At 47.4% G+C, this 16,457-nt stretch overlaps 1 protein-coding gene across 1 annotated transcript in view; it reads right to left on the bottom strand.

Annotated features, from left to right (window-relative positions):
• The window catches only part of LOC115900490 (calcium-activated potassium channel subunit alpha-1-like), a 254,542-nt gene extending 239,957 nt beyond the window's left edge, over window positions 1-14,585 (bottom strand). The window contains exons 1-2 of the mRNA XM_030941486.1: window positions 14,187-14,585; window positions 9,433-9,564 (exon numbers count right to left, since the gene is read on the bottom strand). Coding sequence (XP_030797346.1) covers window positions 9,433-9,525 — 93 coding nt within the window. The 5' untranslated portion in view covers window positions 9,526-9,564; window positions 14,187-14,585. The remainder of the gene's footprint in view (window positions 1-9,432; window positions 9,565-14,186) is intronic.
• Window positions 14,586-16,457: the final 1,872 nt, after the last annotated feature.

Genomic DNA, 16,457 nt, shown 5'->3' with positions numbered 1-16,457 from the left:
GTCATGGAGCTACTGAAAAAAGGAAGGAGAAATCAGACATTTCTGTGCCACCTCCTTATAGAAGTTGCCGTCCCCCATCATAATCTAATTAATGGTAAAAATCACAGCTGAGGCTAGATATGCAGTACCTCCTATGTGCTCTGCACAGTGCTAAGCACTTTACATCAGTTGTCTCCTATTTTAATCCTCATACTAATGCTGGGAGACAGGTGTTATCATTCTCATTTGTCAGACGGGGAAATCAAGGCTCTGGGCCATCAGTCACTTGTCCCAGGCCACAGAAGCAGCAGGAGCAGAACCAGGATTCAAACTGTGTGCCCCTTGCCCGTGTATCTCAGTGGTTCTCAATCTTGCCTATCATTGCATCACCTGGACAAATGGTCCAAACAAGGCATGCTGGGCCCCACCCAAAGAGTTGCTGAGTCAGTGGGGCTGAAAGCAAGCCTAAGCATCTGCATCACCAACAAGTTCCCAAGTGAGGCTCTTGCTGCTCTTATGAGAACTCCACTTTGAGAACCTCTGCTCTGTCTAGCCTGTCTCTTGTCACCCACCAGCGAATGTAAGCATCCTGTTAGACAAGTAACGGAACAAGATGTGCAAAATGTGGCTGCAGGAAGTTCACTTCTTGACGCACAAAATCGTTCCAAGATATCACACACCATCCACAGACACTTAAGCATCATCTGCATTAACCATCAACTATGGGATGTTCTAAGCCAATCTACTGTAAGACTCACTCTCTCCTTCTTCTGAACCTCCCCTGCTGAAAGTGACCATCTTCCAGCCAGCCCACCTCATGATCATTAAAACACTGCTGCGGAGACATAGGGAGCACTTCCAAATGAGCAACCCACATCCGTGTACACCCCCACATGTGCATTTGTATGCCCACCACGGGCCATACTGTGCTCATGTCACATACACAATAAAGTGCACACAGATGTAATCATTTTAAAGAGTGATCGATGTAAATAGAAATAGATGTCTTAACATTTCCTTCCCCTATGCCAAAGGATAGTTTTGTGCATCCCACTTTGGAGGCTGCTGGTCTAGAATTCACTGTTCCCATTTCTAATTTCCGATCATTAGAATTTGGTGACTGCCCCCTGCCCCTGCAGGCTGACCGAGCATGTCTGAAGAGTCGCTGTGCTCTGTGGTTCGAGGAAAAGTCATTTCCTTTCTGTTAACAAGCCCCTAGAGGGCAAATGCTGCCCCTACAAGACTTGCCCAGCACAAGCTCTATAAGTAAGCACAGCTCAGTCAAAGCATCTTGATGGTGGGGGTCTTTTCTCCAAAAGAGAATGAGAAGCATCACGGAACCCATAGAGAAGACAGTGGCTCTCTAAAAGCTTTGACCTAACAAGCAAGAGCAGGAGACTGAGCCCTCACTTCTAAAGCAGCAGGAGGAGAGGGTACTGGATCAGGGTCGGAGAGCAGGCCCTGGGATCAGCCTCCGCCAATAACCATGGGTGAGACTGGGACCACACTGTGTCCCCCAAGGACCAATGTCCTTGCTTGTCAAATGAGGTATAGGGTGACCAACCAGTATTGCGAGGCCTCGCAGGATGCCAGAGTTTAGTGCTAAAACTGAAACACACTAGAATGTTTGGTCACCCTAGCTGTGGACCAGGTACCAGGCTCTGGGCAACTCTAAGCGTTTATCAGCCCTACCCTGACCTCTGCTGTTAAGGTCTCCTAGGAGAGCCGGAGGGAGCTGGAGGCCATTCCCTGCTCACTAGGGTGTTGCAATCCTACCAAGATAGAGATAATCATGAGCCATGCCAAGTCAAATGTCAATACCAGGTCAAAACAGAAGCTGGAAAGAGGACATAATGTAGGCTACAGTGGCCGGGACAGACCTTCAGGAGGATGGCAGGGTGCAGGAGGAGGCAGATTAAGCACACACCGAAGTGTTCTTTCCTCAACCTCACCTCATCCTCCTCCCTCCCTTCCCCACCACCAAGTACAGCAGGACCACAGAGAATGAACTTAGGCTCTGGAGTCTTCCTGTTTGATTCCAAATCTTGTGCTACCCTCCTCCTTTTGGAGTCATCTTGGGACCGCTACTCAAACTGCATAGCTGAGGTATTGTTTTCTTTAAAATGGAGCCAATTACACCCCACTTCCCAGGGTTGTTCTAAAGATTCAGTAAAGTAATGCACGCAGAACACTTTGAAATTGTGGCTGAGAACACAAGCTCTATAAATATTGGCTGTTCTTAATCTCTCTTGACCCTTTTCAATCTGTTCATGAATCTAAGGTATTTTCAAAGAACAGTGAGCTCTCCATGAGAATGAACCATCCTAAATATTTCTGTTAATAATGATGGTACAGCCGGCTTAGTTCTGCTTCTGTCTGTCACTCCTGAAGCCAGGGAGGATGAGAGAGTGTGTGGAGAGAAAGTCACAGGGAAACCAGCCCTGGCCCCGGGCAAAGCCCAAGGGTTTCTCCTGGCCCTGTGCAGAACAAGAAGCAGCTTCCTCTGTCTCTATTTCCAGCTCATGGCCCCAAGCAGTGAAGTCATGGAGGAGTTTCCCTTCCTCCCTAGTCCCCCAGGTTCTGAAGAAAGAAAGGTTCAGAGGCCTCCTCCCTCTGCAGAGAGGGTATGTCACCTCAGGCCATGACAAGTCCCCAGCTAAGCATCAGCTCAGGACCACTTAAAGCTCTTGAAAATGAGCTGTCTTAGCTCATGGCAGGTTTCGAGAATCCCTGCAGGATGAAATACCAGTAGTGCTCCCCATAAACTCAGGCAGCAATGTTGATGGTAGGAACCAGGAAAGGTACCCTCCTGCTTAACTCTGCCTCCATCCAGCTCAGCCCTAGAACTAAACACAGATAGTAGAATCTAGATGAGTAAACCCCCACACAGACATGGCCCTGAAATTTCACCATTAGACATTCACTTCTTTGATATGAACTTCTTTTCTGTAGGCCATACATTTTTTTTTTTTTTTTTTTTTTTGGTTGCCTGGTATGTCAACCAGAACACATTTAAATGAAGAAGACCAAGATTCACCTCAGCCTCTCCCCTTAGAAATCTCACAAGTCAACTGGGGAAACAAGCCACACAGAAGTATAATACACTAAAAGAAGTGTATGCTTCTTTAAAAAGTATATATACTTTTGGTGAAATACACAGAAAGAGAGAGAAGTGCAATACAAAAGAGAGAGAGAGACACTATCACACTTGCCTTCAAAGGGATACCCCAACAACACTGCACACTCCCCTTACCACACCCCCACTGCACCTTCAACACAATATCCCCAGTAAAAGTAACTAGACTAAATGGCCATTGTTTGTCATGGGCAATTCTCTCACTGTGCTGTATCTTGAGGCAATTTTTATCTTTTTATCCCCAAAATTTGGTGCATGGGACAGAGTAAGTAGTCGATGAAGATTTTTAAAAATTGTTAATGAAGGCATATTTTAATAAAAGTAAAATGGAAATGCAAGACGTTATGAGAAGGGAACCAGCTTAAGCCAGTGGTCCTCAAAGATGGCCCTAGACATGACCATCACCTGGGAACGTGTAAGAAATGCAAAGTCGTCCCCACCCCAGACCTACAAAGTCAGGCGTCTCTAGGTTGAGTTGGTACTGGGTGTTTTAACAAGGCCGTCCAGGTGATGCCGATGCCCTCTCAAGTCTGAGAACTAATGACTTCAGCCTTTATCATCAGACACCTTCTGCAATATGGGTTAACCCTCCTCAACTCCATGTATTCACTCAATATATGTCTATTAATAAGCACCCATGCAGCAAATGCCAGGTGGAGTCAGCCCTGGTCATTAGGTGGCCCAAGGACATCGACAAGATGGCAGACAACGTCGTGAGTCCCCAAGCAATTACTCCCAAAGACACTCAAAGGCTCTTCTGAGTCAACAGGAAGAAAGGTCACCAAGCTGTGGCCGTGGCCAGCTGACTGTCCTTTAGGAGGGTCTGAGAGGATGAGATTTCATAACAGGAAGCTGCTCTGGGGAGTGGGGATGGCATCCTGACATCCTGGGAACAACAGCCTGGACCATGGATTAGGAGGTGGAGGGAATGGGGCAGGGCAGTGGGCCACCCACCTTGTGCATTGGCTGTTCACCCTGAGCACTAACTGGTTTGGAGCATGGTGTCTGGACTGGTAAGGAAGCAACAGTGAAAGGGGTGCGGGATAGGGCAAGGGGAGGGAGCAGCTGAGCCAGCATCCCCTTCCGATCTGTTGATAGCCTCCACATCTAAGCCTCTTCTAAATGAAAAGTCTGAGCTGCTGGCTCAGCAGCAGCTCTGTGGGTACACAGCCCTGCCCCATCATTTCCCCCTGTATTAGGAGCAGCTGCCCAACTCTGGCCCCTGGGGCAGCCCAGAGCCCAGGGGTGATGAGGAGACAGCACCTCAGCCCTGGAAGGTGCCATGTCCAAGCGCTCCTCTGCCAGGACAGCCGTGTTCTCTGGAAACCAGTGGAAGTGGAGAGGACACTCTGTTCCCCGTTCAGGGGCAAAGTTGCCACAACTTCTCCAGACTTGGTTTTCCAGGGCCACAGGTCACCCACTGGCACTTCACTTAAACTATTCTCCTGTTATAAAAAGGGACAGTTTGGCCAACCTCTCAACTTACAGGCCCTTTAGCCCAGTGTGGCTAGTCAGCTCTTCCCAGGCATCCACAGGCCAAGAGCTAGGAATGCCTGCTCCCCTCAGGGCCCACCCGCCCCTTCCCATCTTCCCCTCTAGGCAGAGGGGTTCATGAGTGATGCAGGAGCCTCATGCAGGGGTAGATGACCCCAGGGCCTACCTGTGATCTCAGGGCAATGGGTAGAGCTCACAGGGCTGGCTGACACAAAAGATAGGGTGCCAGTTACATTTGAAATTTAGAATAAACAAGAAACAATTTTTTAGCATACGTGTGTCCCAAATATTGCATAGAGCATACTTAAACTAAAAACTAAAAACCAAAAACCTATCTTGCTTATCTGAAATTCAAATGTAACTGGACAAACTTATTTTCTTTTTATTTATTTATTTATTTTATTATTATTATTATTTTTAGATGGAGTCTCACTCTTGTCACCCAGGTTGGAGTACAGTGGCACGATCTTGGCTCACTGCAACCTCTGCATCCCAGGTTCAAGCGATTCTCCTGCCTCAGCCTCCCGAGTAGCTGGGATTGCAGGCACTCACTACCACCCCCGGCTAATTTGGTTTGTATTTTTAGTAGAGACAGGGTTTCACCATGTTGGCCTCGAACTCCTGACCTCAGGTGATCTTCCTACCTCGGCCTCCCGAAGTGCTGGGATTACAGATGTGAGCCACCGCGCCCAGCCTGGAAACCTCATTTTCATTTGCTGAATCTATCATCCTTACTCTACCAGCAAGCCCAGAATACGGAAACCTGGTTTTCCCAAAGTAGAGCTTAATATTACAAGAGAAAGAGCCTTGAAAATAACATAGAGTAAGGTCTCATTCACATGGGTGAGGTTGATAATTTATTTCACACATGAGATGATGGTACCAAGGTTCCGTCTGGCCTCTGGCCTCTGGTCAGTTGATTCAAACTTTGGATCCCAGCTCCTGTGCAGATGTGCTACCTAACCTCAGCAAGTCACTCCCACTTCCTGGTGGTCGGTTCTCTCATCTTCAGGTTAGGACAGGGTTTCTCAACCCTGGCACTGTTGACATTTTGGTCCAGATTACTCTTTACTGAGGAGGGTTATCCTGTGTATTATAAGATGTTGAGCAGCATCCCTGGCCGCTACCCACCAGATGCCAGCAGCACCCACCCTGACTTGCCAATGTCTCATGGGAGGCAAACTCACACCTGGTTGAGAGCCATGGGGTTAAATGACACTATATCCTAATGTCTAGGGCTCCCACCACTTTTAACAGTCAAGAATCATTGGGTTTACAAATGAATTTGTGGCAAAGATTCCTCTTAATATCCAACTCCCATAATGAGTCTAATAGATGTGAATGACCAGGGTTTGATTACATGAAAACTTTTTTAAAATGTATCCTCTACCTCACTCCCTTCAACCTCATTCCAGCACTCAGAAATTGACCTAGCCTGATTCCAGTAAGTGGCTCCAGCTCTTTGATGGCCTTACAGACAGGAATGACTTAATACTAAAAAATAAAATTATCATCACTCTGATTGAAGGGAATGATTTACTGGAACTTCTTGGGCAAATAGTTTTGGCTAGTTTAATATTAATATGACTACCACTAATGATAGTTAGAGTGTGTAGAGGGCCTACAACACACTACGACCATACTGGGTAATGTCATTTAATCTTCACAATAGACCTAGGAGGTTGGTGCTGTGCTTATTCATATTTAGCAGTTGAAAAAACAGGTTCAGAGAAGTTAGGCAATTTGCCTAAAGTCACAGAGTCTGCCTATGCTCTTTCCAACATAGAAACAGTCCATTTACATACAGCTCTCACAGGAGTAGGGAAATTCACTCCTCTCTGGGCCTCCATTCCAGCTAAACACTCACAGTCTTTCATCTCCAGGACGCAAATCTCTAGGACCACACAGAACCCCAGTCCTTATGGGGCTGCCACGTACAGACAGTACACTGGCTTGTAAATGTATCTTGACCTTGCTTTTACCTTGAACCACTCTTAGTAACTCCAGTGTCTACTGTAGAGACAGGCCCACATCAGGCACTCCCTCAATAAATGGTTGCGAAATAACTCAATTTTCCCCCATTTCAAAGATGGAGACACTGAGGCCCACCTCTTTCTGTGCAAGTCATTATCTAAAAGAAAACAAACACTGGCTCTCAGGTTTTCTTTGTCCTGCATCCAAAATTCCCCACAGTGCTGATTCACTTTGTTTTTTTTAACTTGCTCTTAAGATCCCACATTTCCTTTTGTATTATTAGTGGATGGAGGGTTGATTGGATTTGAGTGACCTGGTTGCCTGGTGGCCCAAAGGACTGGCCCAGGAGACCACTGAAGAGTTCTAGAGCCTGGGTCTGGAACTGGGGCCTGGAAAATCATGTGTCCATGCCCTCAGTTACTAGGTCACCTTGAGTGGGGCTGCCACATTGTTCTGTGGCCCAGTTTCCCCTTGCACAGCACGCTGAGTGAGATTTCCCCCCACGGCATGCTATTATTACCTGGCACACCAAGGAATGAGGCCACTGCTACAATGAGGCCACCCCGCCCTCCAAGATTCTTCAAAATTCTGCTCCTTACAGCAGGACAACAGGGCAATGTAGGGCAGTGGCTCCAATTTGCTGAGGACTGGAGGATGAAAGAGGGCATCTTGGGGTGACCGGGTGAACACTGCTCTGGGACACCCAGCAGTGACAGAAGGGACCACAGAACAAAAGGGTGCAAACTGTGGGCCTCACCCTGGGGGGAAATGGGCTTAAAAGTCATACACACACACACACACACACACACACATACACACACCCTACATACACCACCAGGGAGTCTAATTTTAGTAGCCATTCACCCCAGCAAAGCACTTTGCAAGTAGTTATTTTGAGAAATGGTATTAACCATTGGGTTATTTTTAATGCCCCTTGTGTGACAGGCATTTGTGACATAAACAGCAGCTGAAAGACCATAAACCCATAGCCCTTAGATGTGTTCAGGGCCCAGGCAGCAGCCCCTTGGGATGTCCCAAGCCCAATTCAAATGGAGGGAATGGGTGAACATCTCATATGCCCTGCCGGTCCCTCCTCACTGCTTACTGCTCCGTTCACTGGGGATGGGCAGCAGGATTTGACTGAAAGAGAATTCTGCCCCTCTGGTCTGTGACAGCCAGTGTGCTAATGACAACCTTCAGTGCTTGCTGATAGAGTGCAGGTGAAAATCCACACTGCTAATGAAGATCCCCTCGTGGGCTGTCCCCAACCTGATGTTCTCAGACCCTGCTCCCAACACACTCTCTGCCTCCCCACCTCCTCCCCTCTGCTCAAGCTGACCCCTCACTTGGATCAGCCCACTCCTCATCTCGTGTAACCCAGCCCCTGCTGATGTGCATCCTCTGACTCCCCATAATGAAAGAGCTGGATCACCTCCTTGGCATTCCACATCTAATAGCTTGAATTGTTGGTCACTTGGGTACTTGTATTTCTTATTAAAACCACTGCATTTACTGTGTACTGAGGCTGCACCAGGTATTATTCTAAGCCCTTAATGAAGTTCAGGGAACTTTCCTGAGGGTCCTAGCTGGTATCCTCATCATCTAGATTTTAAAGATGATGAAATGGAGATACAGGGAAGTTATCCAAAGCTTCTTTGCAAGTAGTGCTCTAAGCAAGACCACAGATGCAAGAGCCTGATGATCTAGGTCAAACCCTGGTTCTGCACCTTGGAACCATGGACCAGTTCCTCAGTCTGTGCCTCAGTCTTTCCCTGGGTTCCTGCAAAGATTAAATGAGTTAATGCTTATATGATCCCTTTACAGATGTCTGGCACAAGATAGGCATTGTCTAGGAGTCCTCTCTCGTCATGGGAGTGGAGAGGAGAGACCAGAGCATTGTAAGGTAAGATGTATTAGTGCCTACAATGTGTCATGCAATGTACTAAAGCATTCTGCATGTATTATCTTGTTTAATGCTCACAAAACCTTGTGAAAATTTACAAAGAAATTAAGCTTAGAGAAGCGAAATCATTCCCCTGTGGTCAAAGCTAGTAAATGGGGATTTGAACCAGGTAGTTGAACACAAGTCTAAGTGTATTAACCTGAATCCTCTGCTGGTTGTCTTGACTCTCTGGAAACTGATCATGTCTTCAGATTTCTCACAGTTCCTGGCACTAGGTTGAGCGCTTTAAACAGATTCCATGCCAACTGTAGGCTTCTGGCAAGGCTTCCTAAATGCAGAGCCCTGGCTGCAGATCAGGAGCCCCTGACCCCTCCCAGGGCACCCTGGCTAATCAGCCTCTTCTTGATTCCACCCCAGGACAGGCATGGTGCTTTGAAAGCAGAAGTAAAGCAGCAGAACACTCGGAGAAGACTTGCTGCAGGCCAGGGCCTGGTGGTTCGGATGGCAGCAAGCTGCCCCCAGAGACCCAAAACCCAAAGGTCAGGAATGTAGTACTGGCCAGCCAGGGCAGGCACTGCTGTGTGGTAGAGGAGAAGTCCAGAATTGTGAGGCGTCAAGCGTGAGCTGGAGGCAGGATGGCAGCGAGAATGCAAGCCCAACTGAGCGAGTGCATGTGAGTGAATTATGTGTGTGGTTCAGTTTTAGGCACTGGACAGATTTGCAAAGCTCATCACCCTCCTAGAGTTGCCTGCAAAAGGCCACATGTTTAACACCACGTCAATCAATCAACGCGGGTGCACTGGGTGGGGAGTGTGTGGCCAACCCAGCACGGGGAGCCCTGGGGCTGCAGAGAGGAGAGCATCTCTGTCCCCAGTGGCTCATGGTTGTAGCCAAGGACACAAGACTGGCACCTGTGGGAACACTGAGGGGACTGTCAAATGCTGACCTCTAATGTGGTGCCAGTCAAGTTACCGTATTTCTTGTGAACCTCCAAAGCACTGGAGGACTTCTGCATCTCACTCGGCTGCAGGTGAAACATACACCCAATCACTCCACCCTGGAGTCTTGGTTTCCTCCCCTGCACAACGGGAGTGATGCTGATGCACCATCCCACGCAGAAGCTGAAGGCAGTGATCCCTGTGGGAATTTCGGCTGCCCCTGTGCCAGGCTGAACAAGACAGGGCCTTTTCTTTCTGGGGGCTGATGAGTCATATAAAGGGGATAGAATCAAACATTCAAATGACAATAACTGCAACACAGGGCTGGGTGAATAAATACACGACTGGTTACTCAGAATGGGATAACCATGTGAGAGGACTTTCAATGCCAAAGAAACTCACCACGTTGCCCTTGACTTTGAAAAGTGACCTGTGCTCAGTCTGGTATTTCGCCAATTGGACCATGAGCAATGGGGTCCCAGTCCGCATTACCCAGTGCCTCCTTAGTTTCAGGCCAGGGCTGGATAGGTACTTAGGACATTCCTAAGAAGGGCTGTGCAGGAGGAGGCTAGCCCAGCTGCCTGGCTGGCCTCAGCACACACATTCCCTGGCACAGCAGCCTTGCTTGCTGCCAGACCCCACAGGGGTTTCTGCAGGGGCTGGACAGACGGGCACAAGAGGATGAAAAGGGTAGAGTCCCCAGAGTCAGTCAATGTCAGTGAATTGGCAGCTTCTGCTCACAGAGCTGCCTGGATTCTTTGCAGCCCAGAGAGCACCTTTCACCGCCCAGATGGGGAGGTCTTGTCATCCCTGAGCCCCTCAGGGAGGTCATACGCATGATCCTCAGACACCAGTGGGAGCAGTTTTCCAGAGAGTGAAGAAATGGGATCCAGGAAGCTTGGTGAATTCGTTTGCTGGGGCTGCCATCATAAAGTATCACAAACTGAGTTGGATTAAATAATAGAAATGTATTGTCTCACAGGTCTGGAGGCCAGAAGTCCGACATGGAGATGTCGCTGGGGTCAGCTCCTTCCGAGGGCTGTGAGGGCGCATGTGTTCCAGGCCTCTCTCCTAGTTTTCTTGTTCTTCCTTGGCTTACGGATTCATCACCCCAATCTCTGCCTTCATCTTTACAGGCATTCTCGCCGGGTGCATGTCTGTCTCTAGGTCCAAAGTTCCCCTTTTTATAAATATGACACCAGTCATTTTGGGTTAGAGCCCACGCTAATGATCTCATCTTAACTTGATCATCTGAAAAGACCTTGTTTCCAAATAAGGTCACATTCACAGGTACTGAGGGCTAGGACTTCATTATCTGTTGGGAAGACACAATTCAACCAACAATATTTGGGTTCCTCAAAGGAAAAACAGCTTTTACAAAAGCCAAACTGAAATTCCTAACATTACTAATATACTGGAACAAAGTCCCAAGAAGTAGACTCAATATGTGAAAGAGCTTCCTGGTTCCGGCCCCCGCGTTACCCCAGCCCAGGCCTTTGTGGCCTCCCACCTGCACTGCTCTGTGACGGGCCGCTTGCCGGCCACCCTGACTTGGCCTGTCTCCCTTCTGCTACCTCCACATCAGGCTGCCACACCTTGCATCTTACCACCAGGTCCACCTCGGTCACGCCACTGTCCTGGTCTAAAGCCCCCAGTGGCCGTCAACCACCCAGAGGGCTGACTGTGGCTTGCTCCTCTTGACTTCAGCACCCTTGGTGCTCTGTACCAACAAGAACATCAGCCAATGAGAGCCAGTGATTTCTCTGCCCGTTTTCTCATTGACGAAAGGGAGAAAAAACGAACTCTCCATGCATCTACTCCCAACACATTCCCCTGAGAAAGCTGCAGGGAAGCTCCCTGGGAGCCTATCGCCAAGGCTACCACCTCATGGGGCTGGCGTGTACCCAGACAGGCACCGCCTGCCATGCTGGGCCACCATCCTGGTGACTGGCTGTGCTCTGGCCCCCGACCAAGGGATGGGCAAAAGAGGAAAGCCAGCCTCACACTGAGCAGAGGACGGGGAAGAGACCCCCACACCAGGGACAGACCCCTCCATTCCCTCAGAGGAAGCAGAGGCTACTGAGCCACCACTGCCCCCGCAGCTCCTCCCTGTGGTTGCTCATGGAAAGCCTCCAGCCTCTGGAAATATTCCTGCCTGGAAGCTCACTGGCACCAAGGCAGGCTGAGCCCCTCTGCCAAAGATTCTGGGCAGCCATCGGTCTGATAAAGACCCAGAGCCCTCCTTGGAGGCCTGGAAGCCCCAACCCTAGAAGGTGATCCTTGAAAACTCTCTCACTCATTTCTTCCCCAGAGCCCCTGAAGCATCCTCCATGCAACTGTGCCCACCTGACCATACAGCCTGGCCCTCCCTTAGCAGCACCCTGGACTCCATTCCTACCACCTCCTTGACAACAAAATCCCATCTGTCACCCTCCAGGGGCAGGTCTTCAAGATAAGATACCTCCTCTTGCGTGTTACAAGGAATGCTCTAGAAGGAGCACCATTCAAGAAAGAGAGGACAGGGCTGGGCACAGTGGCTCACGTCTATAATCCCAGCACTTTGGGAGGCCGAGATGGGCAGATCACGAGGTCAGGGGATCGAGACCATCCTAGCTAACACGGTGAAACCCCGTCTCTATTAAAAATACAAAAAAATTAGCCGGGCATAGTGGTGGACGCCTGCAGTCCCAACTACTCGGGAGGCTGAGGCAGGAGAATGGCGCGAACCCGAGAGGCGGAGCTTGCAGTGAACCGAGATTGCACCACTGCACTCCAGCCTGGGTGCTCCGTCTCAAAAAAAAAAAAAAAAAAGAGAGAGAGAGAGGACAGGTTGAGCGCCCTGTCAGACTAGTGGGCCCCCAAAGTTATATACCATGTTTGTTTACCTACTTGATTTCCCAATATCACTGTGAGGGAGCTATGAACATCCTCATTTTACAGGTAAGGTAACTGAAGTTCAAATAGGTTAAGTGTGTTGCCCAGGACACAGTGCTAGCAAGAGCCTGAGGACACTTGGCTCCTGCTGTCACCTGGCTGTCTTCACCTGGTGTCCTGCAAGTACTTCAAACTCTGCTCTCCAAAGCACTGCTCATTGTCTTCCTGCTCCTCATCCTCACCAGCCCCCACGCACCCTACCTTGCTCTTCCTGTATCCTTTGTCCTCACTAGGACACCACCCTCTACTCTGCTGGCCAGGCAAACAAAAGGACCCAGGCGAACAAAAGGACCAGAGTTACCCAAGACCTCTGCAAAGGCCTGTGCATGCATCTCAGAGAGCAAACGAACTGTGGGAGTTCAGCACTGATCCTATTGTGTCCTTCCGCTGGTTTTCTTGTCTGAGCGCCCACTGGAAAAACCCTGCATTCTTGCTTGATGAATTTTCAAAAGTACCCAGGACTTTATTATCAACCATCTTTTATGAATAATCAAAGTCCAATGGGGACTCCCTAATTAGCCAGGGCATGAAGGCCATTTGCATAACATATTGAATGCCTCTGGAGTATCAGGTACCTCGGTAGACATGATGGTCCACGCGCTAAACCTCAGGATGTGACCAAGCCTATGGCCAGACACAGATGAACCTGAAGGTGACTGGGCTGGAAGTCGATGCCCCTTGAGGGTGGGTGAGCTCACAGAGTCTATTCCTGACACTGTTGCTCTCACCTTGTGACAAAGAACCAATGCTGCTTTCTTGCATCCACCCCTGAGTTCCAGAACCCCCGCAGACAGGCTTCCAAAAACTGTGTCCCCAAACTAAGACTGTGTGATATGTAAGAAGAACTGGCAGGGGAGCCAACCTATATTATAAAACCTCTTGATCTCCTAAAAGAGAGCTGAGTTTAACCCGACTTAGATCACCAGGATGGATGCTATCACAGAAACTTAGAATCGAGGCTGCAATGGTCCTCTCCAATTCAATATCAAATCCAGTGCCCCCAGTCCTCTTCTCCCAGGACTTCGTATTTGAAATGGGGAATAAGGGAGAAAGTGGAAGATGTGACTAACTTGTAGGTAAATCGAGGAGGAGTCAGGAAGAAGCAGTGACTTGTCCCCCAATTCCCACACTCAGGATCATGGGCAGTGGAGGGAGAAGGATGCTGCCACTGGCTTCATTTACATTTGTCCATTTACAAATACCATGGCAACATGAGCACAGGCATGCAATGCCCTCCTGCCCAGATTCCTGCTTCAAAACCAAACAAATTCAGCATGCCACAGCTCAGGAAACTAGGAACAGGTGCCATCCATGTAAACCTAAAGGAATCTGAAAAAAAAAAAAAAAAATCAGTGATGCAGAAAAAGAGAAGGCAGGGAGGCCCCTTAGGCAGCTTTGCTCCCTGAGAAGTGGCAGGATGGTTGTGAAACAAGGAGTGAGGCCCCTGAAGAACCTCATATCAGAGCTGCCTACATCAGTAGGGCTGAACAGGAAGGTGAGTCAAGCATCAGGCACCGGGACTCCCTGGTCACTACGGATCACAGCAGCGTTCAGCAGCAGCAGCTCTGAGAAGCCCTGGGAATCACATGGCAGATACATCCAGAAGAAAACTGGCCAGGGCAGGGGTTTGTCCCTGACACAGCAGGTGGCAGCTCCAGGAAGGAGGACAAGTCCAAGCACAGTTTGTACCTGGCATGTTGGCCAGGTTAAACAGCAAGCCAGATGCAAACAGTTGGCACAAGGTGCAGTGGCTTTACCAAACACAGAGAAGAAATATCACAGGATTAAGTTCCCCTTCTGGAACTATTCATGGTTCCAGCTCACTCACCCAGACTCACAGGTCTCTGCAAGCCTTTGCTTCATCATCCAGTGCTCTGGTGCAAGATCCAAGAGGAGCATTCTATGGGCAATGAGGTGCACAGCAGAGGGGCCCAGGAGAATTGACCCTCCCTATTTACAGGCAAACACTGACTGCATTCATGAATGCAAGACATGAAAACCTCCCACCAGACCTGTGAAAACATTCTTAACTATAAAAGGCAGAGAATGCAGCACCCAAAATAAAGAAATTTGTAAAAAAAAAAAAAAAAAAAAAAAGGACTGGGTGGGAAAGTGCCATTATCATCATGGCCAAGAGCACAGGCTCTGCTGTGAAACTGGCTGGACCTGAATCCTGGCCCCCACTCAGTACCCATATGAGGCTGAGTAGGGTTCAACTCTCTGGGCACACGTTTCCCCAATCTATATAATGAGGACAATCAAAGCACATGCCCCTCAGGGTTGTTCTGAAGATTATAAAAGGTAATGCATACAAAGTGCTTAGCACAGTCCACAGAGGACAGTCTGTGCTCAGTAAACAACTCATGTGATATTGTGATAATTGAACATGGAGAAACCATCTATTCTATGTCTGCAGTAAAAGTCAAGAGAACTTATCTCTGAAATAAGATGTGTTGTAAGGGCACATTTAGAAAGCACTCTCAAAATGAAAAGGAAAAAAATACAGAAGCAGAAATACTGTGAGGTCTAAGACAGATTACACAAAAAGATGGCAGATATAGAGGACTGGCAGCCAATTCAGGATAAACCTAACTGAAAAGACAAAAAAAAAAAAAAAAACCTTCTTAACACAGAAGACAGACCCAAGTCTGAAGGTCAAAATGCTCAGTAGGCATATATATTATATTTTATATATACATTTTAATTTCATGGTGAAGATTTATCAGCATCCAAACAGAAGATATCAGATTATCTATAAAAAAAAAAGCATCCAAATAGAAGATATCAGATTATCTATTAAAAAAAGACACTTTGGGAGGCCGAGACGGGTGGATCACGAGGTCAGGAGATCGAGACCATCCTGGCTAACACAGTGAAACCCCGTCTCTACTAAAAAAATACAAAAAACTAGCCGGGCGAGGTGGCGGGCGCCTGTAGTCCCAGCTACTCGGGAGGCTGAGGCAGGAGAATGGCGCAAACCCAGGAGGCGGAGTTTGCAGTGAGCTGAGATCCGGCCACTGCACTCCAGTCCGGGCGACAGAGCGAGACTCCGCCTAAAAAAAAAAAAAAAAAAAAAAAAAAGAAAAATCAAGCTGGTATCTGATGTTTCCTCTGCAAAACTCAACAGCAGGGCCAAGTTGTCATTCATATTAAAGGAAACAAAGTGCAAAGTGCAATAAAGCAGAATACACTGTTCAAGAAGGTTAAACAGGTGTTAAATTTTTCATATTTGTAATTAAGATATTAATCAAAATAAGGAATTCAACAACAGGAGATGTCCGTGGTAATAAAGATCTGGCAATGAACCCTAAGATCCATTAGGCTTAAATAATTGTTACAACTGTGATTACAAATCAAAATGAAAATGAAAACTAAAATTTATTGGAAGAGAAGATACAAATGTAAAAAATATAATAATAATAATAATAAGTAGAAGTTTTAAATATCAGATTATACCATAAAGCATGAATGTAATATTATGGAACAAGGGGGAATGAAGAGAAGAAAAATTATTTATCTCACATGGCAAGGAGTAAGAGACTATTTCACTCTATACATTAACCATTGGCAAAATATGGTTGAAGAATATTTTTAAATACTGGAGAGGCAGCACAAGTAGACTAACATTCCAATTTAATAAAGAAAAGTATAAAATAAAGAATTTAAATGATCTATTACAGATAGACAAAAAAGACTACAAAAAGCATTTTTTAAAAAACAGAAGGGCGAAAACATATTAGTTATTACAATCAAAATGTATGGTACATATTTTATATAGTATAAATTATATGCAACAACATATGATAAATAAATATATAAAATTATACACTGTTTATAAGAAATATACCCTAAACCAACGGATGAAATACGGTTAAAAGTGAAAAAATAAACCAGAATATGCCAGGCAAAAATCAAGCAAGGCTCACACCTGCAATCCCACTGCTTTGGGAGGCTGAGGTGGGAGGATCACTTGAGGCCAGGAGTTTGAAACCAGCCAGGGCAATATAGCAAGACCCCATCTCTACAAAACCATAAAAAGCAAGCTAAGGAGCAATGCCAAGTTAAAGGCAGTGGTATCCAAGCAAGTGAAATTCAAGGC

This window comes from Rhinopithecus roxellana, chromosome 11 (assembly GCF_007565055.1).
Source record: "Rhinopithecus roxellana isolate Shanxi Qingling chromosome 11, ASM756505v1, whole genome shotgun sequence".
Lineage (NCBI taxonomy): Eukaryota > Metazoa > Chordata > Mammalia > Primates > Cercopithecidae > Rhinopithecus > Rhinopithecus roxellana.
This window is presented reverse-complemented; position numbering and strand designations above follow the sequence as displayed.